Source organism: Brachypodium distachyon, chromosome 1, assembly GCF_000005505.3.
Source record: "Brachypodium distachyon strain Bd21 chromosome 1, Brachypodium_distachyon_v3.0, whole genome shotgun sequence".
In the NCBI taxonomy this organism is placed as follows: domain Eukaryota; kingdom Viridiplantae; phylum Streptophyta; class Magnoliopsida; order Poales; family Poaceae; genus Brachypodium; species Brachypodium distachyon.
In genome coordinates, this window is record NC_016131.3 from 40,668,278 (window position 1) to 40,693,017 (window position 24,740).

General features: G+C 52.3%; 1 protein-coding gene across 1 annotated transcript; it reads left to right on the forward strand.

Moving 5' to 3' along the window:
* Positions 1–19,713: 19,713 nt before the first annotated feature.
* Positions 19,714–21,401, forward strand: LOC100845551. Its single transcript, XM_024457571.1, has one exon. The coding sequence runs from the start codon at positions 19,736–19,738 to the stop codon at positions 21,014–21,016; it is 1,281 nt and encodes a 426-aa protein (XP_024313339.1). The 5' UTR covers positions 19,714–19,735; the 3' UTR covers positions 21,017–21,401.
* Positions 21,402–24,740: the final 3,339 nt, after the last annotated feature.

Genomic DNA, 24,740 nt, shown 5'->3' on the forward strand with positions numbered 1-24,740 from the left:
CCTTACCCACGGGTGACGCTGCGGCAGCGTGCCTCTTTAAGCTAGTGTAGCCGGGCAAGGCCCGATTGTAATCCGCTAGCACAAAGTTGAATAAAGATAAGTGTTGCTTCAATGGGTACTGTGCTTTGCTATTAATGAGTGCTTCTGTCTCCTGCTCTAGGTGCACAGAATTGTCTTCTCATCCTTGGCTGTGAGCAGAGGGCTGCCGGAACCCCGAAAACCAAGCTCGTTGCCGAGACGTCCCGGAACAAGGCCTAGCAGTTGCCAGACCCGTCCGCAACGTGCTACGTGCAAGCAAGGCACCATGCAGTATGAAGATGCTCACACCCAAGTCTGAGGTCGACTCTTCTGTGCCTGGGGGCTGGGAGGCAGGAGGTTATCCAGTTTGAACTATTTTTCATGCATTTCGAAATTTTTTGCTATGCACCTTGGGCCGTGCAGGAATCTGACATGCAGGGTAAAGATGAGGCGAGGGCACACTGTGATGCTCGTGGGGTGGTCACGGGTGTCGTCGTCTTGCGAGTAAGTTGTACATATATGGCAATTACTTTGAGGCTTGATGCAGGAAACTGAGACAGGGCCAGTGCCTCCACGCATGACTGGTGGTCCCACGTGTGTGGAGGCAAGGGCAGCGCTTTGGCTATTTAAAGGCCGGGGTAAGCGCAGCACCAGCAACGGGCAAGAAAGCAAGAGATGTCGCAGAGAGGCGATGGTGGTGCATCCCTTTGCGCTTGTCGCTGAGGGTGTTCCCACCATCGCGGCCCTGCCACATCTCTTATGGAACGGCACCAGAAATGGCGATGGGATAAGCAAGAGGCGTCGCAAAGACGCGTTGGTGGTGCATGCCTCCGCGGCTCCGAGGGTGCCGCTGGAGGGTGCACGGCCACCGTGTCCTTGCCACGGCTCTCAACAAGGTGCTACAAGACCGCGTCATGTCAAGCTCGCCTTGAAGGGATGAGCTAGCATCCTGGGTGGCCTTGAGCTGCCCCGGAAGCTCGCGCTCCCGGGAGAGAGCCTGGTCCTGCAGCTCCTTCTCCCGGGGCGCCGAGGTTTCGGCCGCTGTTGCTGCCGCCGTCTCCAGCTCTCCGACCTCGCGGTGGAGGCGCTGGATCTCTAGGTAGTAGTTGGACAGTAAGTCCACCTTCTGCCGGAGACGCCCCTGGAACGAGTCCAGAGCCGCCTGGTGCTCCACCTCGCTCCTGGCGTGCGTGGCCTTCACCAGCTCGAGCTCCCGCTGGTGCTCTTGCTGGAGGTCCCACAGCTGCCGGAGGACTTCAGCCTCCGGCACCGCTTGCACGGCAGGTGCCGCCCTGGCTTGTTGCGCCTGTTGGAGCTCCCCCCGAAGCCGTTGCAGCTCGGCACGCTGCTCCTCCGCCTCCTGTCGCGCGGCGCCCAGTTCCGCCTCCACGGCGGCGTGGTGCTGCTGCGCGTCGTTGAAGAAATCGACGAACATCCGCTGTTGTTGCTGGATGTTGTCGATCACTTGGTGCCCTTGCTGGAACACGCTGGGGTCAAAAGTAATCCGACCCCATGACCGCCCAGCGAGCTCCCCTGCTCCCGGGCTGAAGGCGGCTCCGGCGAAGGAGGAGGACCCCGTCGTAACTGTCTGAGCTCCCAAGGGCGCGTCGGGATTCGACGACGTGCCCCCGACCTGGCCAAGCCCCGCTGCTCCTTGCCCGTCCAAAGGAGCGGGCTGGGGGCTCAGGGGCTTCTCTAGAGAATCGCCGCCTGCTCCGGCTGGCGGAGACTGCTCCGTGTCACTCGCCACAGATGGCGCCGCCTGCGTGGCATCGCCTGCGGCAGTAGTCGCGGCCCCGGCAGGCGCCGGGGCAGATTGTTGAAGGGCTCCAACGGAGGCAACCTCCGTTGGAGCATCGTCTCAACCTCGCTGGTGAGGTCGATTACGCGCACCTTGGTGGGCGCGGGCGCAGCCGGAGCATCCCCGGCAACTGCGCGAAGAGCACCTGCGTCAGTCCGGGAGAAGGCGTAGATAAGTAAAAGAAATGTTGAAGCTTGCACGTACCTGCCGCCGGGCCGGTGCCCTGCGAGCACGAGTTGGGGACCCTTGAGTCCCTAGCAGCAGCTGCTACTGCCGCAACCACCGCATCAGCGGCGCCTTGGTCACTGCCGCCTGATGCCGGGCAGGGCTTCTTGGTCACTGCTGCCTGATGCTGCCGGTGACGTGCTGGTCTGCCCCCTCTTCCTCGAAGAACTGGAAAATGTAAAAATAAGTTAAGCAGATATGAAAAGTTCGCAAAATCTAAAGTGTTCAGAACAATGTTGAACTCACCCGTCGGTTTGAGCTTGAGCACCCTGTCCGCCAAGATGCTCCTCGTCGGGGGGCCGCTACGCGCGGGGGGAACTGGCGGAGCCGCCGAGGTAGTCAGAGCGGTTGCTGCAGCCGCATCGCTACCGCCGGACGCCCCAGCACCCACGTCGGCCTGACGCTCCTGAGGCTGCAGGCTGGCCTCCTGCGTGCTCGCCCGATTCGCCGCAGATCGCCACACCAGGGGGACGTCGTCTTCCTCGTCGTCCTCTTCCGGCGCGACCCCGCTGGCTTCCGGGGGGACAACAGGAGGTCTGTGCGCTGCAGTCGGGTTCGGTCGCCTGGCCCCGTGTACATCCACGCCAGATGTGAGCGCCGCTGCAGGGGAGCCACGATCGGCAATAAAGTGCCCTAAAGAATCGGAAATTAAGATGGGGGTGCGCGACATGGCCTTAACTCTCTGGTGATTAAGGGGGATACGGCACGAAATCGTGCGCCCGACCATTTCGCTCCGAAGAGTGGACCTGTAAATGCGGCCTACAAGGCCGAGTGCCAGGGGGACTCCCCTCGGAACCCACGCATCGGATACGGCGTAGCCCGGCAACCGATCGAGGATAGCACTTACTGGGAGCCTCAAGGCTGCCGGCCCACGCCCGGGGGCTACTGTCGTACCAGTGGCCCACGGGGTCCCACTGATACGGGACGCGTGGGTCGCCAGTGACGAAACCCCGTCAGGAAGGCCTCCCGGGAAGCGATAGGTTCGGGAAGCCTGCCTCAAGGAGATGGTCCTAGGTGAAGGCAAAGCTAAGGGCCGGAATAGAAGAAGTGCCCGGGAACCCTGGTCCCGGGAAGTGGAAGAAACGCCTTCCCGGCAACTGGCCGGGCGCGCTAGCCGGGAAGGGGCACCCCAGCAACCCACGCTCGGGCATGCAGGTGGGGCCCGCAGAACAGTGAAGACAGGACAAGATGGCGGGAGCAGTGCATTTAATGCACCGACAGGAGTCCTATGAGCAGGCCTAATCTTGCTCAGCAAGGCTAGGGCATCTACTCTACAAATCATTTTTTCTACCGTGTACGATGAACCGGGCGCTGCATGGCGTCCAGCGTGGATCAGCGGGAGTGTATTTCTTGTGGCTGTGACACGCGTCTAGGAGACGTGTCACGCTGCATGCGACGACACCTGTGGTATCACCTTGTCTATAAAAGGAGGACCAATGCCAACGGTCAAAGGGTTCCGATCAGTTTTAGTTCTAGCTCTAGTAGAGTCATAACCAAGTAGCTCCCCAGGAACCCCCAGGGCACCTTGTAAACCACACACATAATCTTGAATACAACTAAAAGCAGGACGTAGGGTGTTACACCTCTGGGTGTCCCGAACCTGGGTAAATTCACGTGTCAACACTTCGTGTCTTTCGTCATGCCGGCGATCGCCGGAGCAATCGCCTCGCCCTCCACCGAACCAAAAAGGGGGTGCTCAGCATCCCCGGTGCCGGAGACCCGTCCTCCAACAACAGCGCAGATCGCGCCTTCGGGAGGCGAAGGAAGCGAAAGGGTTGCACGCACGAAGAATTAGCCTCGCCTGATTTCATCGCCGCCACTTCCCACTCGGAGGGTGACCGCAATAGTGAAATCCGCGAGTCTAAACCGTAGTGGCGACGCAAGGAAGGGCAACCTACGCTCTCTCAGCAGTTGATGGCTTCTTGCTCGTTCCATGTTTACAAAGACGAACAGGGCAACATCAAGACTAGCCATCCCTTTAGGGAGTGTAGAATATTCAAGGAGCTACACCTCAAGCTCACCAGAGCGCAACAGAAAAACTCACAAATGAGTCATCCCCATCACCTCGGCAATAGGGCCGTCATGACGACACCAGCGACTCCGGTCATTGGAGCCTCATCGGCCCACGCACAACAGACTAACCTGGTCGAGATAATGAGCCACTCTTCGGAGCAAACACTTCCTGCTATCGAGTCATATCCAGCGCCAGCAGGCCATGTCTGCATGATTCAGAAGAGCAGGCCAACAAACAGGGTTCAAATGTTAATAACCCGACAAGTACATATGGCCGTGGCCACGCCACCAGCAACGCCACAGTACCTTAATTGGTCCAAAACGCAAATCAGTTACTCTCGAGAAGATCACCCTCCCAGGGTCCCACGACCCAGACATGCTGCCCTGGTGCTCGAAGCCCCGATCGGCGGATACATGATGAACAAAGTATTTGTCGATGGCGGAAGTGGTCTCAATCTAATTTATGCTGACACCCTTCGCGGGATGAACCATTTCACGACAAAGCTTCCTGCAACGGATACAACCTTCCACGGCACAATACCGGGCAAAGCAGCCACGTCACTTGGAAGAATCAGCCTGGACGTCGTATTCGGCTCACCCGACAATTTTCGGCGTGAAAGGCTTGACTTCGAGGTGGTCGATTGGCCTTCACAGTACCACGTGGTACTAAGACGAGTCGCGCTGGCTCGCTTCATGGCGGTCCCGCATTACGCTTATCTCAAGCTCAAAATGCCAGGGCCCAACGGCGTGATCACCGTTTCAGGAAATTTCATGCGATTAGACATCTGCGACAAAGAATTCAGTCCTTCGGCATGCATGAAGAGTTCGAACAGCTACAAGCCTCAACTGGCTTAGAGCAAACACCAATCTCCAAGAAACCGGCTAATCAGCTCGAGCTTAACAACAAAGTGGACACCAAGGAGGTTCAGGTCCATCCGACCGACTCTAGCAAAACCTGTAATATCTACAAGCCTTCCTCCTGTGCAGGAAAGCTTGCTCATCGAACTCCTCCGTGAGCATTGGGAAATCTTTGCCTGGGTGCCAGCTGACATGCCTGGAATTCCCAAGGAATTAGCAGAGCACGCGCTTAAAGTGGACGAGAACGCAAAGCCGGTGCGACAACCCATGCGGCGTTTCTCGGAGCCAAAGTGCAAAGCCATCGGAGAGGAAGTAAAACGACTCCTCAAAGCTAAATTCACCAGGGAGATAAAACAAGCGACCTGGGCAGCAAACCCTGTCCTTGTCCCTAAGAAGAATACCATAGTGTTGCGTATGTGTGATAGCTTGCAAAGGAAGATTCAAGGTGAAGCCTATCAAGTCTATTTTCCAACAAATCAAACGGCACATGATTCGGAGCTTGCTAGAGAAACATATCACGAATTAAAATTGAATCCGATTCGGGTCTGAGCTGTCAGGAGACCCGAATTTGTTTTAATCACCCAGGCCGCATCCAGAGTCCAAATCAAGCAAACAAGTACTTGTTGGAAAGGTAATTACAAGAAATTTCAAACGGATCTGGACCCATTAAGATATTTGACTCGTGCTGACCGTGGCGGACAAAACAAGCTAACTGATCTGTTTTTCTGTTTCTTAAAAAGTTGTAGTTTGTTAGGAAAGTTAGAGATAGAGTTGGATTTCGGCCTCCTTACTCAAGGTGGACGAAAATATCTCTCCCTCCTCCTTTATATACCCCATCAGCCCCCCTAAGGAGCCTTGGGTTTTGATTAGATAAAGTTTAGCCATTTTTGCTACCTTCATGTAATCGCGTGTGTCGGTTAGACCACCTGTTTTACCGTCGTCAAGACTCCAACTTATCGTCTCGTTGAGACATTGGTTTGATATAGTATACTCGCAATTTTAGATTGCATCCGCTATTTATCTTGTTCTTGCTTGTTCTTCGATTGCTTGCAGGAACAAAGACCTTCGTGGTCAGGTTGATTGTGCCCCCGCGTGATCAATAACCCTCTGGAGTTGGTGTATCGATTGCTCAGGCGCTGCCTCCTAGGCCGTAGTCGGATCGTCAACATCACCTCTTACCCAACTCGAGAGTTATCAATCTCATCAAAAGATCGGGCCACCTCGACCCACATCACGTGGTATCAGAACTTAAGGTTGCTCGGTGAGATTTTTCCAGTTTATCCGTAGTTTAAATCTGTTTTTACCTATCGTCCAGAAAAAGCCAAACAAAAATTAGAATTAGTTACCTTGTCATAGAACCAATCTGAGCCTTGCAATTTTCACATTAATATTTGCATTGTTGAATCTTTGCTGCATTAATCGTGTCGAGTTGCTGGATTAGATTGGATCGTTTTTTAGATTTTTTCTACTAGATCGAACTTGCTTTTGGTTTTCTTGTTCTTCGTGTGACACAGGTTTTCTTCATCAATCTTCCGCCGCCAAACTTCCTGCCACACCACCGCCATAATCTCCCGCCGCCACCATATCTTCCACCGAGTCCCTCTTCAAGTCCTACACCGTGTCCCTCATCGAGTCCTACACCGTGTCCCTCTTCGAGTCCTATATCGAGTCGGCAAGTTATAGTTTTTAGTCGCGAGTTCGAGTCCGAGTCCAATCAAGAGTGCTTTTGGAAAGTGTTTCATAATAGATCGAATTTTGTTTAGAGATCAAGTTGTTCGGAAAGTTGTGAAAAAAAGAAAGGAAAGAAAAAAAAGGAAAGAAAGAAAGAAAAAAAAAAGAGAAAGAGTTCGAGTCAGTTTCGGACCCGAGTCTGAGTAGAATTTTAGTTTCGGGTGAGTTTGACCCATGTTCAGTAAAACGAACGTATCTTTTGCTTACCAACTCGGATTTGGACGTTCTTGGACTTTCTGGAAAACTCACGACGAGGAGCATCAGGAAATATTCAGGGCTTTGCCCTGCACTTTGACCCTCAAATTCGGTTTGTAAGGTGGACTTTCGGAGCTTCCAAGTTTTAGCATCCATTTTTCGGCGTCGCTGCAGCCCGGTGTTTTTCAGTTTTCTCCACCGTACGACATCCGTTTTGAGTGATCTTGCCCTTGATGGAAAGTTTGTGCTGATACGCTTCTAACCCATATTTTTTCACATTTTTCTGAATGTTCTTTATTGCAGCCTTTGCTGTTCTTCGACAGACCGACGTACAGTTTTCCGGTCCTTCTTTTGCGTGAGTTTCTGGGGTTAAAAAAAAGAAAATGAAGAAGAAAAGAATAAGAAGCCAAACAGAAGGCCACAAGAAGAAAAAAAATTCACAGGGATTTACTTGTTGTGCCATCTTTTGATCTATCTATTTCTACCTTCTTCAGTATCTAGGCTTAGATTATTTCTGTAATTTGTTCTTTTCGACTCCAGCAGCTAGGACTAGCATTATTGAGCATATTTTCAACTTTGCATTGCTGATTTGATTATTTGCTATTCCTTACTACTCACAAAAGCCTCCAAGCTTCACAGATTCTACACCTAGGTTGGTTTGTTACCGAGGCATCGATACATTTAATCTCCGGAGGGCTTGTTTACGCCGCTGGCCATCACCTTCCTGTTTTGCATGGTAAGAACTCGTAAGAACTTGATATTTAGCTTGAGAGTTGAGCGACTTGTAGCCACATCCTAGTAGTTGATAGGAACATATTACTGTGATTTGTTTCTTATTTTCTACTAACCATGACAGGACTTACACGAAGCATGGCAACTAGACCGATGCTATCCCGTGACCGCGATGAGTGCTTTTCACCACGGCCATCCTCCACGTCTCTTGTTGATAATGCCACGGCAACGGTACAAAACAATCTTTCTAATACAATTAAATTGTGTGTACCTTTCTTTGAGGGGAAAAATGATGCTGAAACGTATATAGATTGGGAGCTGGTTTTAACTGAACAATTCACATGCTTCCATGTACTTGATAGTCGCAAGGTTCAAATTGCTAGTAATAAATTTACTTTTGCTGCTTTATCTTGGTGGAATGGGATAGTTAGAGAAAAGAAATTCCCCACATTTGGGTTGATATAAAGAAAATCATGAGAGAAAAATATGTCCCTTTTAGTTATGCTTTTAACTTGCGTTCAAAATTACGACGTTTGGCACAAGATGATAAAACTGTTGATGATTACTACAATGAGTTCCAAATTATAACCTTGCGATCTGGTTTAGATGAAACCGAACAAAGAAAAATGGATAGGTTTTATTGTGGGCTTAACTTTGATATTTCTTACATGATTGAATATGGAAAATACGACTCTCTTTTGTGTTTGCTTAATATTGCTCGTAAAGTTGAGAGAAAATTATAGCGAGGGTCTACTACAAATGAGTCGAGCCCACAAGGTAATGATACAGAGGATTGTGTTGCTGAACTAAAAAGGGCATGTGATGAAATAAATGTGATACCTGTTGAATTTTCTGCACCATGTGAAATTATTGTCGTACATGGTGATTCAAGTGCACCTACTGCTGAAATTAATTCTTCTAATGATTTGAGTGCACAAATTAATTTTGATATTGATGAGAACGAATCATGTGAGGAAATAACTAATGTTTTCGGAGAAACAAGTGAGATAGATAAATTTGATTTAGGTTTTGTCGAGTTGATTAGACATGAAATGATTGATAAGGATCCACCTATTAATTCTTTGTGTTATATTACACTTGATACACCTATGTATTTGTCACATGCAATGGATAAATTTTCTGAATTAGCAATTTCAAAATCTTTTGCTAATGCTCATGGATACGCTATTCATTTAATTGGAGAACATGATGTGAACAATAACTTTTTTGTGGATGAAATTTGCATTACTTGTGATAATTTTCCTTTCTTGAGAGAAAATAATTTTTTGCATACGCCTAATCATTTTGATAAGAGCTCCAATATTGGTGTTGATTATTTGCCAAGTAGTTCTTTACACGATTGTTTGAATATTAGTGCTTTGACATGCTCTAAATTTGAGCATCTTGTAGTAACTAATTTGGGTACCATTAATTATTATTCTCTAGTGTTGGGATGGTATAATGGTGAGCGGTGCAAACCAAATACAAGATATTGTTTCACTTATATATGCAAAACATATTGTCAATCTTCTTGCTGGAATGATATTCATGATGATTGTTTGACTAATTATCTCATGAGATTGTGTTATAAAACATTAATTGTGCAACATGGGAGTGGAGTTAAAAATAACGATATATACATATACCATGCGCATACCTTGTCTCTTTTGTTAGCATATTTTCAGCATAAACGACGCCGATGACGGCTTTCCTTTCAAGAAAGGCAGGATGATATGGACATGCTAACCATGGATACGACCATTAGAACCCTAATTGTTGGTATATCTAATAACAATTATAATCAGGTGAATTCAATTACAAAATGTTTTCAATATGTTACTTGCAAAGAGGCAGAGCTACTATCTTGTGTAATCTTATTATGTAGGCATCTTATTGAACTTTACAAGTCCAAAGTGAAGATGAAGTGTGATAGCTTGCAAAGGGAGAATCAAAGTGAAGCCTATCAAGTCTACTTTCCAACAAATCAAACGGCACATGATTCGGAGCTTGCTAGAGAAAGATATCACGAATTAAAGTTGAATCCGATTCGGGTCCGAGCTGTCAGGAGACCCGAATTTGTTTTAATCACCCAGGCCGCATCCGGAGTCCAAATTTGTTTTTCTGTTTCCTAAAGAGTTGTAGTTTGTTAGGAAAGTTAGAGATAGAGTTGGATTTCGGCCTCCTTACTCAAGGTGGACGAAAATATCTCTCCCTCCTCCTTTATATACCCCATCAGCCCCCCTAAGGAGCCTTGGGTTTTGATTAGATAAAGTTTAGCCATTTTTGCTACCTTCATGTAATCGTGTGTGTCGGTTAGACCACCTGTTTTACCGTCGTCAAGACTCCAACTTATCGTCTCGTTGAGACATTGGTTTAATATAGTATACTCGCAATTTTAGATTGCATCCGCTATTTATCTTGTTCTTGCTTGTTCTTCGATTGCTTGCAGGAACAAAGACCTTCGTGGTCAGGTTGATTGTGCCCCTGCGTGATCAATAACCCTCTGGAGTTGGTGTATCGATTGCTAAGGTACTGCCTCCTAGGCCGTAGTCGGATCGTCAACGTCACCTCTTACCCAAATCGAGAGTTATCAATCTCATCGAAAGATCGGGCCACCCCGACCCACATCACGTGGTATCAGAGCTTAAGATTGCTCGGTGAGATTTTTCCAGTTTATCCGTAGTTTAGATCTGTTTTTACCTATCGTCCAAAAAAAGCCAAACAAAAATCAGAATTAGTTACCTTGTCATAGAACCAATCTGAGCCTTGCAATTTTCACATTAGTATTTGCATTGTTGAATCTTTGCTGCATTAATCATGTCGAGTTGCTGGATTAGATTGGATCGTTTTTTAGATTTTTTCTACTAGATCGAACTTGCTTTTGGTTTTCTTGTTCTTCGTGCGACGCAGGTTTCCTTCATCAATCTTCCGCCGCCAAACTTCCGGCCACACCACCGCCATAATCTCCCGCCGCCACCATATCTTCCACCGAGTCCCTCTTCGAGTCCTACACCGTGTCCCTCTTCGAGTCCTACACCGTGTCCCTCTTCGAATCCTACATCGAGTCGGCAAGTTATAGTTTTCAGTCGCGAGTTCGAGTCCGAGTCCAATCAAGAGTGCTTTTGGAAAGTGTTTCATAATAGATCGAATTTTGTTTAGAAATCAAGTAGTTCGGAAAGTTGTGAAAAAAAGAAAGGAAAGAAAAAAAAAAGGAAAGAAAAAAAAAGAGAAAGAGTTCGAGTCAGTTAGACTACCTGCTACTTTCGTGTAATCGCGTGTGTCGGTTAGACCACCTGTTTTACCGTCGTCAAGACTCCAACTTATCGTCTCGTTGAGACATTGGTTTGATATAGTATACTCGCAATTTTATATTGCATCCGCTATTTATCTTGTTCTTACTTGTTCTTCGATTGCTTGCAGGAACAAAGACCTTCGTGGTCAAGTTGATGGTGCCCCCGCTTGATCAATAACCCTCTGAAGTTGGTGTATCGATTGCTAAGGCGCTGCCTCCTAGGCCGTAGTTGGATCGTCAATGTCACCTCCTACCCAAATCGAGAGTTATCAATCTCATCGAAAGATCGGGCCACCCCGACCCACACCAGGGTGCCGCAGAATCTAGATGCACCAAGTCGTCAAGTGTGTCTAGGCGACTTGTATCTAAGTTGGGGGGTGTCCTCTTGGCTCCCCCTCCCGGTCCTTTATATATGCAGAAACTCAGGTCTCAGGTAGAGTCGAAGTCGGTTACAATGAGGAGATATATTCTAATTAACCTTCCTTGTCTAGAGTCGCGAGATTTGGCATGTAAACACCTGGAGTTGTAGTAGGCTTCCTTGTGGGCCCCCAGCTAGGCTGTACCGTGTATACTCGAGTCCACTCATGCTGCCCCCCGCAAGCGGCTAGTGCAGCACCCCGTGTACTTCGTTAGCACGGTGTTGCGTGATGCCCGGGTACGGTACCCGCAGATCTAGAAGTTTTTGCTTGGGATCCTGCTCGCTTCACAGAAGCTGCGCCATTACTTTCAGACGCATAGCATCACGGTGGTGTTAGGGTTCTGCTTGGAGCGAGCCCTCATCAACCGTGAAGCCGCCGGGAGGGTGGCCGAATGGAGAATGGAGCTGGCAGAGTTCGGGCTGCGTTTTGCGAATACCAAAAGCATCAAGAGCGCTGCTCTCACTGACTTTGTCGTGGAGTGGACGTCCACGGGGATAGAGGAAGAAGAGCTGGAAGCGAGCCTTCCCGGCAAATTGGATGACGGGCATTGGGTCATGTACTTCGACGGCACCTTCTGTCTGCAGGGCGCCGGTGCTGGAGTGGTGATCAAGTCGCCCACTGGAGATCAACTCAAATTCATGATACAGCTCGACTTCGCCAACTCCACCAACAACACAGCACAGTACGAGGGGCTGCTAGCCGGGCTACGCGCGGCAATCGCCCTCGACATCAAGCGCCTGGTTGTTCGCAGGGATTCTCAACTCGTGATAAACCAGGTGAACAAGGACTACGACTGCCCCCAGATGGCAGCGTACGTGGAGAAGTGCGAAAGCTGGAGTCCAAGTTCAAGGGACTTCGGTTTGAGCAGGTGAAGCGCAAGGACAACTTTGTTGCGGATGAACTGTCCAAGTGGGCAGCGGAACACAGCAAGGTGCCTCCTGGGGTATTCGTACAGGGGCAGTCAAAGCCCTCTGTCAATCTCAAGACTGTTGCCGGGGAAGCCCCTCCGGCAACCCAAGGAGAACCCGCAGCTGCGGGGCACCATGCCACCGAGCTCGTGGCATGCATAAGCCGGGAACCGCCACCCTGGGGGCGGATTTTGTTCGTTACCTCAGGGACAGAACCCTCCCGGAGAAAGACGTTGCTGCGGAGTGAGTGGCTCGGCAAGCCAAGATGTATGCCCTGGTAGATGGGGATCTCTTTCGGAGGTGTCCAAACGGAGTGATGCTCCTTTGCGTGCCCCAGGAGGAAGGGCGCACACTGCTGGAGGATATCCATCGAGGCACATGTTCGCACCATGTGGCCTCCAGGGCACTAGCTAGGAAAGCATTCCGGCACGGCTTCTATTGGCCAAGAGCCTTAGCCGACGCCGAGCAACTAGTCAAGACCTGTGAAGCATGCCAGTTTCACGCCAAGAAGAGTAACCAGCCAGCGCAAGCCCTGCAAGTCATCCCGTCCTCGTGGCCATTCGCGGTCTGGGGCTGGACATCGTCGAAAAGTTGCCGAAAGCTGTTGGCGGCTACGAGTACCTCCTTGTAGCCATCTACTAGTTCTCGAAGTGGATCGAGGTGGAGCCTGTCCGAGCTGTCACAGCGCAGGCGGCCATGAAGTTATTCACCAATAATGGCACACAATTCACTAATGCGGTATTCCAAGCTTACTGTGAGGACATGGGCACTAAAATTCACTTCACCTCTGTTGCTCATCCGAGGAGCAACGGGCAAGTGGAGCACGCTAACGCAGAGGTACTGAGCGGGCTCAAGACGAGAACCTTTGACAAGCTCAAGGGCCACGGGAAACACTGGATTGAAGAACTCCAGCCCGTGTTGTGGTCGATTCGGACCACACCAAGTCGGGCGACGGGCCAAACTCCGTTTTCCCTCGTCTACGGGGCAGAAGCTGTGCTGCCCCTCGAGCTCAAGCATGGGTCACCTCGGGTACGCACGTACGGCGACAAGAGGCAACACGTGCAGAGGATTGACGGCCTTAGCTTCATCGAGGAGATTCGATGCCAGGCTGCTGTGCGAGCTACAGGCTACCAGCAGGGGCTCCGTCGTTATCATGACAGGAGAGTCCATCCTCGGGGGCTCGAGGTTAGAGACCTCCTCCTGTGCCGGATACAAGGAATGAAGGCTGGGAATAGGTTGACTCCAAACTGGGAAGGCCCTTTCCGGGTAGTGCAGGTGACCAGAACGGGGGCTGTCCGGCTGGAAACCGAAGAAGGCTTGCCGGTGCCCAAGTTGTACTCGTGAAACGGTGGTGCCTTACCCACGGGTGACGCTGCGGCAGCATGCCTCTTTAAGCTAGTGTAGCCGGGCAGGGCCCGATTGTAATCCGCTAGCGCAAAGTCGAATAAAGATAAGTGTTGTTTCAGTAAATATTGTGTTTTGTTGTTAATGTGTGCCTCTATCTCCTGCTCTAGGTGCACAGAATTGTCTGTTCATCCTTGGCTGTGAGCAGGGAGCTGCCGGAACCCCGAAAACCAAGCTCGTTCCCGGGACGCCCCGGAACGAGGCCTAGCAGTTGATGAACCCGTTCACAACGTGCTACTTGCCTGCACGGCACCGTGGAATAGAAAGGATGCTCACACCCAAGTCTGAGGTCGACTCTTCTGTGCCCGGGGGTTGGGAGGTAGGAGGTTATCCAATTAGTGTTGTCTTTTTTGGTGCATTTCGAATTTTTTTTCTATGCACCATGGGCACTGCAAGAATCTAACATGCAGGTTAAAGGCGGGGACGAAGGCACACTGTGGTGCTCGTGGAGCAGTCACGGGTGTCATCATCTTGCAGGTAAGTTGTACGTACATGGCAATTACTTCGAGGTTTGGTGCAGGACTCTGAGACAGGGCCAGTGCCTCCACGCATCAACCGGTGGTTTCGCGTGCGTGGCGGCAAAGGCAGCACTCCAACTATTAAAAGACCGGAGCAAGTGCAACACCAGCAACGAGCAAGAGAGCAAGTGATATCGCACAGAGGCGATGGTTGTGCATCCCTCTGCGCTTGTCGCTGAGGGTGTTCCCACCATCGCGGCCCTGCCACATCGCTTAGAGGAGGACACCAGGGGCAAGAGGCGAGAGGCGTCGCGAAGACACTGTGGCGGTGCATGCCTCCGTGCATGCCGCTGGAGGATGCACTGCCACAACGTCTTTGCCACGGCTTTCAACAGGCTGCTCTAAATGCAGAGGGAACAGAAAGCTAAGTACTTTGTTTCGAGTCCTTAGTTCTTCCTTAATCACATTGGTTTGCTGAGGTAAGCTCAGTCCCCGTGTAGCCAGAGTGTAGGAAGGACGCTTGCGGGGGGAGGACGCCCTCCACACGTGGCTCGCGGGTCCGTCCCGGAGGCGTGCGTGCTGGGGGAGTTAATCCGCAGGTGGAATGGCTGGCCGCTGCTGTTTAGCCCTAGGTTGGCACTGCGGGTCCATCCCGGGTCCCTGGTCTGGCTGAACTTGCAGTTGGCAAGGTCCCCGGGTACACAAGGTAAAGCACGAGAAGGACAGAGCCCCTCCCCGGCAAGCTAGTTCAAGGCGGAAAAGCAAGCAAATTGACATTGGATAAAATGAAATTCAGACATACAAGTTCGCGATAAGCATTCAAAGTGACAAGGGCCAACACAAAGTAACGCGCCTCGTGCCAGTTAAAGGGGAATAAGCAAAAAGCGAAAAACGAAAGATACAAGGAACGGCTACACGGGGGGTGCTTCCGGGGCAGTGGACTCGGCGGCGGGCGTCTCCTCGACAGCGACCTCCTCCTCATCTTCACCAGTGCCCAACCTGCCCCGTCATCCGCACGACCATCTCGTCGACGAAGCGGCTGACGGCGTTGGTGTGCTCCTCCTTGTTCTCCTCTGGCGACCAGTTGTTGAAGATGGTCTCAAAGGGGAACTCCGGGTAGGCCTGGTGGACCCGCGGCAGGATAGCGCCGGCAACCTGAGACGCGGTGACGCTCACTTGCCGGTCCCCGAAGCTGCGGATGCCTCCATGACCATCAACCTTCCCACGAACTCCGCGAAGAAGGGGATGAGGGTGCTGACGTTGCTGCCGTCGATGGCTGCCGGGGGTACCCCCAGCTTCGATAGCGACTCGTTCCCCACCTCCGCCAACCTGTGGAGCAGGGCCGTGCTTTCCTGCGCTGGATCCCGAGCTTCGCGTGGTTGCGGCGGGCGAGCTCGGTCTCGGCCTTCAGGCTCCTGAGGTCGTCCTTCAGCTTGGAGATCTTCGATGCCTTCTCCAAGTTCTCCTTGTCAAGCTGTCGAAGATCATTCCGGGCGACGTCCAGCTCGCCCTTCAGGGCTGCGTTGGCGTCGGTCGCAGCCTTGAGCTGCTCCTGGAACTCGCGTTCCCGGGTTTGGAGCTGCTCCTGCAAATCCTTCTCCCGGGACTCGGCCCATATCGCTGCAGCCTGGGCTGCCGGGGCCTGCTTCCTGAGTTACTGGCGCAACTGCTGGATCTCAGAGGAGTAGCTGGACATGAGCCTGCTCTTCACGTCGAGGCGCTCCTAGAAGCCCCTTAGGGCTTCCTGGTGCTCCCCCTCGGCTCGAAGACGCGCCGCCTCCAATGACTCGAGCACTTGTTGGTGCTCCGCGTGCAACTCCTGTAGCTGGCGCTGGATGTGCGCTTCTGGGACCAAGGGCTCGGATGCCTCGGCCCGGGCTTGCTACGCCGCCCGGATCTCCTCCTGGAGGCGCGCCCGCTGCAGCCGACGCTCCTCGACCTCCTCCCGCGCATCGTCCAGCCGGCCCTGGGCTGCCGCGAGCTGTTGGCGCACCCGGTTGTAGCAGCTGACGAACCCCAGCTGCTGCCACTTGATGCCCTCGATGATCTCGTGCCCCTGATCGAAGATGCTGGGGTCCCAGTTCAGCGGACCCCAACCTGCCCCCGCGACCGCCCCGGCACTTGAGGAGGCTCCCGCGGCCCCAGTCTGTGACCGCACCACCTCCTCAGACACCGGCGAAGGCAAGTGCGTCCTTCCGCTTCCACCGGCCGCGAGCTCGTCCCTTGCCTCCGCTTGGGGGCTGGGCGACCGCTCGCGGCTGGCCTCTGTTGTGGCACGGTCAAGGGGCTCGGACCCGGTGGCCATTACCTCCCTGGTCAGCACTGGGTCGGTGGCTTGGCCGCCGGGAGAGTCCCCTCTGTCCCCGCTTCGCCCGGTGAAGAGTTGCTCCAGCATCACCTCAGGAGTGGCTTCCGCGCTGGCTACGGTGGCCCCTAGGGTGAGTTCCGCGGTCCCCTCTCCCGCAGTGGCGGCAGCAGAAGGGGCTGCAGGAGGGATCGTTAGAAAAAATGAAGTGCAAGTTAAGAAAATAGAATGGGGAGGAGTGCTGTGGCGAGTGTGGCATACCTTGCGTAGTGCCCCTCCCTCTGCGACGGTCGCCTCTTGGCGCTCGCCGTCATCCGTTGCCAGGTTGGTCCCGGCAACACTTCCCGTTCCTGGATAAGGAAGCGCGGAAGGAGTATTAGACACGGAAGGAACAAAAAGAGAAAAGTGGTACATGACAAGGTTGCCGGGCGTACCTGCTCCTGGGACCGCCTGCTTGCTTACGGTGTGGGCGACGCCGCACACACCCACTGTTTCCGTCGTCGCCGCGCCCCCCGTCCCGACTTGGGGGGCTTCCCCCGCTCGTGCCGGGGGCTGTGCGTGGCTTCTTGCTCAAGGTCGCCGGTGGAGAGCTCACAGGTCCCCTCTTCCCCGCCGGCCTGAGGCAAGAAGAGTTATTCACCGAAATGCTACCAAAAAAAAGGAAATATAGTTCGAGGAAGATAGCTTACTTCGCTGGGTTCAAAACCAGTCAGCGATCGGCGAAGATCCCTCCCGCAGGAGTCACCTTCCCCGCTAGCGGAGCGTTCCCTCTACCGCCAAAGCTCCCCACCGCGCCGAGGGATGAGCCCCGGGCCGGTGGGCGGGCAGGAGGGAGAGCAGCATGATGTCGTCGTTGGCACTGTCCCCTTCCGCAGGGCTGTCAGCACCCCGGAACCCCTTGTCCTCGGATGTGTCGACAACCTCGCGGGAGACGTCGTAGCCGGCGGAGGCGCCCGCCGGCTCCTCAGAATCCCCGTCCGAGTCGTCCTCCTCCTCACTCTCGGCCACCGGTTGCTTCCCGGTCCGAGCCCTTGGTTGCGGGGGAGGGCTACTCGACGGTGTCTCCGCCATGATTCCCCACTCGTTGCGGGGTGGGTAGTTGTTGGCTCCCGGGTTGGCGACATCCACGTGGAGTGCTGTCACACCCGGTGGAAGCCCGGCAAAGGGGGAGTTGTCGCCGGTGATCCCCGTGAGCCATGTTCGGATCTGCTCCATCGTCAGCCCTCCTCGTTGCAGCCTCATCCGGTTGCCCTCCCCCGATTAGGTCCAGACTGGGTGCGTTCGGTGCTGTAGCGGAGCAATGCGCCTCGCGATGAAGCTTCGGGCCACGTCCAGATCCGTGAGCCCCGCATGCCGCAGTGCCACGATCTTGTCGCAGATCGGCGCGAGCTCGGCATCCCTGGCGTCACGGTCCCGCCAGTCGCGGGACTTCTTCGGCAGCGTGGTGGGCCTCTCCCTGCTCGCAGAGGGGTAGTGGGGCCAGAGATCGTGCACCCGCTCCTCCCGTTTCGACGGGAGGAGGCGTAACGGCGGCCTACGTGGCCGGGTTCCTAGCTTGGCCTAGGGACCCACGCGTCGGGAGGGCATAGCCCGGCAACCGACCTAAGATGATACTACCCGGGAGCTCAAGGTTGCCGGCCCACACCCGGGGGCTACTGTCGTACCAGTGGCCCTCGGGGCCCCACTGGTGCGGGACGTGTGGGTCGCAACTGACAAGATCCCGCTAGGGCGGCTCCCCGGGAGGGGCGAACCCGGGAAGCTCCCACCTCGCTCCCCCGCAATTTGCCGGGCAACGGTACCGGGGCACCTTCCGGGTACTAGAGCTTCAGGGGTTGTAGGTGGGCCCGACGGAGCAGTGGAGACAAGACCAAACAGCGGGCGCAGTGAATTTAATGCATCGAGAGGAGTCACATCGGCAGGGCTAGTCTTGCCCAACAAGTCTAGAGCGGCTACCCTAAGAACTGTTTTGTTTACAATGCACAGTGGCCTGGGCGCTGCATGAAAGCGTGGATCTACAGTAGATTAAGTTTTGTGGCAATGACACGCGTGTAGATAACATGTCACGCTGCCTGCATCGGCACCAGTGGTATCTCCTTACCTATTAAAAGAGGACCAATGTCATCGGTCAAAGGGTTCGAACCCTAGTCAGTAGCAAGTAGTATTGTACCCGTTCATAGCAGAATCTCTTAGAAGAACAAGTAGCTCACCCAGAAACCCCCCGGGAGAATCCGTAAGAACACACACATTCGTGAATACAACAAACAGCTGGACGTAGAGTGTTACACCTCCGGATGGCCCGAACCTGGGTAAATCTAAGTGTCTACACTTCCCGCTCACCGAACAACAAGGGGGTGCCCAGCATCCCCGGTGCCGGAGACCCATGCTCCTGGCAATAGGAATGTCATGCACACTCAATTCTTTGAAATTTAAATTAGGTCTTCCCTAATGCTTGGAATCCTTAAAGTTGCAAAATATATATACGTGAAACTTAGGCAACAGCAACGTGCAAGCGCTCCTCTCCTTTTCTTTGTAATTGTAAAAATACCTCTACATACACTCGTGCGTGGTTTCATTTTTATTTTCTTTAGAGAAACATGGTATAGACACGTATACGTCACAAACACAACACACATGTACACTCACCTTCGTGAACACGCGCACACACCTTATTCCTACTAGCACGTCCAAAACTCACCTTATGAACGCACATTAGACTGAGGCGTTTTTTTTCTGTTGTGTTGTATAATGCGTTTCCTTGTAAATTTTAAGCAAGTATAAGTAGCAAGATCAGTACTATTCCGTACTAAAATGCACAATGAGAGGCAACGTATCAATGTCCTGTTGTCCTGCTAATAGAAAGAGCAAATCATTGAGACAACGCAACAGACAAACGTGTCCTGTGATCATCAGGGTCTTGCATGTCATCGGCTACAGACGAGACGACTAGCGCTGCATGGGAACAAATCACCTGACAGTGCAAATCGATCGTCTGATACATGGCCGCACACGTACGTATGCATCGATGGCGTGCCTGCATCCAGCTTAGCCAAGCATGCGTATGTACGTCGGTCGATCGGTGCAGTGGGTGCCAGCCATATCTTTAACGCATCAGCAACTCGTGATCGATCCAACACATGTCGATCGGTGCAGTGGGTGCCTCCAACACATCGTGGCTTCACATTGCTGCAAAAGCTAACTAGCCCCATTCCGCCGCCGGCCGGTACGGTGGTCCTCCTGCACCAATTTATCTTACGGAGGCGCCATGTAAGTTCAACTTTCACAATTACTGCTCGGGCGCTTATAAAGAGCCTCGCCTTATAGCTAGATTGTCCACAGCTAGCACCATTCTGTCTTTACAATCAAGTGATCTCAACTCATGTCGATGATGCCGACCAACGGAGACGGCATCAGCGGTGGTGTGATTAGCTCTGGAGCCGACGCGCTCCTCGCCGTGGCCCGGCCGTTCCTCCGGGGCGACCTAGGCGCGGTTGACCCAGAGCTGCCGTCCCTGGTGTCGGTCCTGGTGGCGGCGGGCGCCGGCGAGTGCTACCACAAGCACGGCACCTTCCTGGCCCACCTCATCGACGTCTTCCGCATCCTCCGCCTGTGGGCCGCCCCGGACGCCGTGGCCCGCTGCGGCCTCTACCACTCCTCCTACTCCAACTCGTACGTCAACCTCGCCATCTTCCCGCCGGACATCAGCCGCGGCCGCGTCCGCGCCATCGTCGGCGCCCCCGCCGAGCGGCTCGTGCACCTCTTCTGCGTCGTGCCACGCCACGCGCTCCTGCACCAAAACCTCCACCTCCGCTACGCCGACGCCGAGCTCCGCGCCCACCTCGCGCGTGCCGTGGCCGGCGATGACGAAGGGTACTTTTCGGAGTGGCGCGTGAAGCTGAGGTCGGTGGTGCCGGCTGAAGGCGTGGTGGCGGAGCACATCCGGACTGGGGAGCCCGTGGCGCTGTCGAGGAAGGTGCTGGCGGCATTCGTACTGATGACTATTGCTGATTTCAGCGACCAGTACACGGACTACCAGGACAAGCTGTTCGGGGGCAACGAGGATGGGCGGTTCGAGTTCGCGGGGGACGACTGGGCCGCGCTGTGGCCCGGGACGGGAAAGCCCGGCCTGTGGATGAGCGCCATGTCGCGCCTCGCCACGCTCTACCGCCTCATCGCCACCGACGAGGCGCTGCGCCTGCGCGAAGAAGACATGGGCCGGCCCGTCAACGACGAGGACGCTGGGCTGGAGCTGGTGATCCCGCCGGTGTTCGACCATTGCAGCAAGGTGCTGGACCCCGGAGAGCAGGTCACGGCCAGGGACCTGTACTGGGAGGCGATATGCAGCGACGAAGACATGGCGAAGAAGAAGAATACAGTTGTGGTGGAGGAGCTGCTGCGGCGGAGCATCGAGAAGAACCCGTACGTGGGGGAGCCGTGGCTGGTGCTTGCGCAGGTACTGCTGAACGCGGGGAGGTACGAGGAGGCGGAGGAGGAGGCGGAGCAAGGGCTGAAGCTGGTGCTGGAGTGGGGGAGCAGCTGGGACAAGAGGATGACGTGGGAAGGGTGGGTGTCCTGGGGGAGGGTGATGCGCGACAGGGCCAGGGACAGAGACTGGCCGCGCTCCGCATGGGGAATCATCAACCTCGGACTCGTCAAGTAGGCGCTCCTGCCCGATATCGATCAGCTATCGATAATCCACCATGATCGATCCATACTTCCATGATGCATGATTGCCACTGGCAAGGTCAACACCTAATATAAGAGAAAATAAGAGTTGGGGACCTTGCAAATAAGGAGCTGCAACTTAGTAATTCTGTTCTAGTAGTACTTCTTCCGTCCAACGAAGGATGTCTCAACTTTGACTAAATTTGAATGCATCTATACACTAAGTCATGTCTAGATACATTCAAATTTTGACAAACTTGAGATATCTTTTGTTGAACGGAGGGAGTATATAAAGTTTGTTCAGTTGTTTGATCCACGGTGTGGTCTGTAATACTGGTAGTAATCTGATAAGTGCCGTGGAGAATATCTCTGTTTCGTAACATAGCTCAGCAGATTTGCTAAGGGTGAACACACACTAAAAATGATGCATGTATATATGAAATTTGCGAAACTAGTACTCAGGACCCTTAATATAATTATGATAATAATAATTATTGTATGTATATATGAAATTTCACAAAATACACTAAAAATGAATCAAAAGTTACATTTATATCAAAAAGTTTACTAACAGAAACAAGAAGGTGTGACATGTGATAGGAGAACGGCAAGAAAACAGGGCACCTATGTATTGCACAGATACTAGACAAAGACACTGCAAATTCATCCATTTACTAACAGAAAAACATATCTCAAGTTCCCCTGCATTATGCTTCATCTAGATTTGAAATCAATTCAAAAGTACAAAATCATTACCATCTCAGAGTATGAAATATTACTGAAAACAGGGCAATTTGTTGTTGCTTCTCTATTCCACTCCAGGGGTATCACAATGGACACATAAAGTACTATTTAAAAGCTTTATTTCCAGGGATTTAACTGCAGATGTGTATACCGCAGGGAGCGTAGCTTTATTTCTAGTTTTGTACTGCATATGTGTAGGTCAAAGACATACACTTCATAAGCCGTATCATGTTATATAAGTCTACTTCTAGCAAATTATGGGAATATGTCCACAAGTCACTGCATAAACTGTATACTCAACACCCCAGTGATGCAGTGTGATATCAGCTAACAGACCAAATGAGAAGAGAACAAATATCCAAGATCGATCATAACTAATTTGTTATTACAAATAGATAATAATTCCAGACATCACTTCAGAATTGAAACACGGTTCATCATCAAACAATCCTAATGAATTGTGAACGATGACCTGGAACTGATTCAAATACATACGGATAAAAAATAATTCAAGCCACCACTGAACTCTGATGCGAGAGATAACCATCATCACTAAACTTGAAATACAAATAATTCCAGCTGCCGCTACAAAATCATGGCCACAACTCGATTGCTGTCTGACACCTAAAGCTCTGCAAAGACCTCTGAATGAAGTGGACAGGGTGTAGTATTGTCAGGTTTGAGAACTAACTTGCCATTTGCCAAAGCTTCGTTGAGAAGCAGGCGGTCTGCTTGCTGAATATCAGGAATATCAGACACATTCAATTGATTTATATTCGGAGCAACCAATAGCAGTTCACGGAGGGAGTTAGCTTTCCTCAAAAAGAAAAGCACCAGCTGCACCGCAATGAGGTCGCAACTGAAGTTCATGATCTTTACGACCTTAAGGTTTTCTAAGACATCCTCTGGCGGCTCTTCAATCACACCATTATTGGCATCCACTACGGGCATATAAGATTTCTCAGTTGGGAGCTGCAATGAAAAATTATAATTGATAAGGAGCATTTGAACGAAGTAAGAGCACAGCAAAGACATGCATATAACAAAAGTACCACAACAATGCTATTCAAGAAAGTTGTTTCATGTGTTTACCTGCACAAACAGGCTCTCAAGAGTAGGACACTGGCAGTTCTTGAGGAATGCATAGATGCCAGCAAGGTTGAGTGCCTTCATTTCAAACATGATCAATTGAAGCTCTTTCAGTTTCTGAAAGTTGGCCACCTTGGCCAATCCAGCATGTACTCCGGCATCAGTCAAGGAAGACACAGCCTAAGGGGCAGGGATAATAGTAGTAAGTAACCAAAGATTTAAGTTGCAAAGCAAAATAAAATGAGCCCGGTAAAGCAAAAGAGCAGACCTGGAGGACATTGCTGCAGATGGTGAGGACGGTGAGTTCAGAAGTATTGAATAGGGTGTTGTCAAACCATTGACCGGAAACATCAACAGGAATGGCGACATTGTAGCAGATGTAAAGATCGGTAAACGCGGCTGCCCTCGGAAGGTAGAATGGCCAGATGAAGGAGCCGCTGTATCTAAAGGATCGGATGCTACAAACCGGCTTGAGAACCGGCTGTACATTTAGCTCACGGACTCCAGCACACTCGTCGACAGTTAGAGTTCTCAGGTTCCTGCCGTGAAAAACCCTGCGAAGATCGCTGAGCCCATGGCAGTAGCACAGGTCGAGAGTACGGAGAGCAGCGTAAAGGGGGACCATTTTCAACAAGACCTTATCAACGATGCCAACCTCGTAAAGACGGATAACCTCGAGCTTGGAGATGTTCTGGGGGGACATATAGTGCCTCTGGCTTAGATTGATGCCGCGGAGCGAGAGGCGCGCCAGGTTCCTGCTCCGCATCGGGAAGTGGAATGTGATTCTATTCCGAGCGGAAGTGTTCCGCAGCTCGACGTGGAGTTCCTCGACGGCGCAGGCAGCGGTTGAAGCACTTGGTGCTCATCACGCTTGTCTTCACGACGAGGGAGAAGCTCTGGAGACGGCGCCCTCGTCGCCGCTGCAGCAACTCGAGCAGCTGCTCCGATGATGGATAGATGCGGGGGACGAGGTCGTGGTGGATATGTGCACCCCCAACGTCCTGATTCAAACGGAGCTTCCAAACCCTGGACCACTCCTTGGAGAGCACCACCATGCGAATCGCATCCTTGAGCGGGAGATGGGTCAGGATCTTCAGCTTCAGATCATCCACCATCTCCGAGATGCGGTCCCCTTGGTTGCCCTCCTCGTCTGCATGCAGCCTCTTGGCATTGCCGTCGCCATCGAAATTAAGCGCCATTTCCGTGTGCTCCCCGCTTTACTCTGTTTTTGTGTCCCTCTCCTGGGACTTCTCCTAGAACTTTACTGTACAACAGAAAAAAAATGTCACAGATACACCAAGCCCGTGATAAACATCTAACCGGCCCAAAATATGTTCAATATTTGGATGAATTAAATTTGATTCTCACCTTTGGATTGCAATCCAAAGCGATTTGAACCGATGGCAGCCTCCTGGCAACCACGTCGATCCGAAGAAGTACGGTCGGTGGAGGAGCTGCCGCGGCGATGGAGCACGAGGAGGAGCCATTGCGGTCGAGATCCACCGGATCTCAGTTGGGAGCCCCTGCGGTCGAGATCCGCCGGATCTTAGTGGGGATCCCTCGCCGTTGAGATCCGCCAGATCTCGGTGGGGAGCCCCTACCGTCGAGATCCGCCAGATCTCGGGGCGTAGTTTGGGTGACGGGGCGGCCGTTTGGATCCACCGAATCTCGTCGACGCCAGCAACGTGTGGGGAGAAGGGCCGGCGGCAGCGCGAGGAGATGGGCCGGCCTAGATCTCGTGGGAAGAGAATGAATGAGAGGTATATATAGAAGGGAGGGGTGGGAATAGGTTTGCGCGTGGATTTGTGCGCCTATGATGGACGGCCACGAAAAGTTGCATAGAATGATGGTGATAGAATAACACATATTTTCTGCTTGTTTTTTTC

What these genes read in the sequence shown, in the direction of transcription:
- LOC100845551 (XM_024457571.1), top strand. Translation starts at nt 19,736, where the DNA reads ATGTCGATGATGCCGACCAACGGAGACGGCATCAGCGGTGGTGTGATT.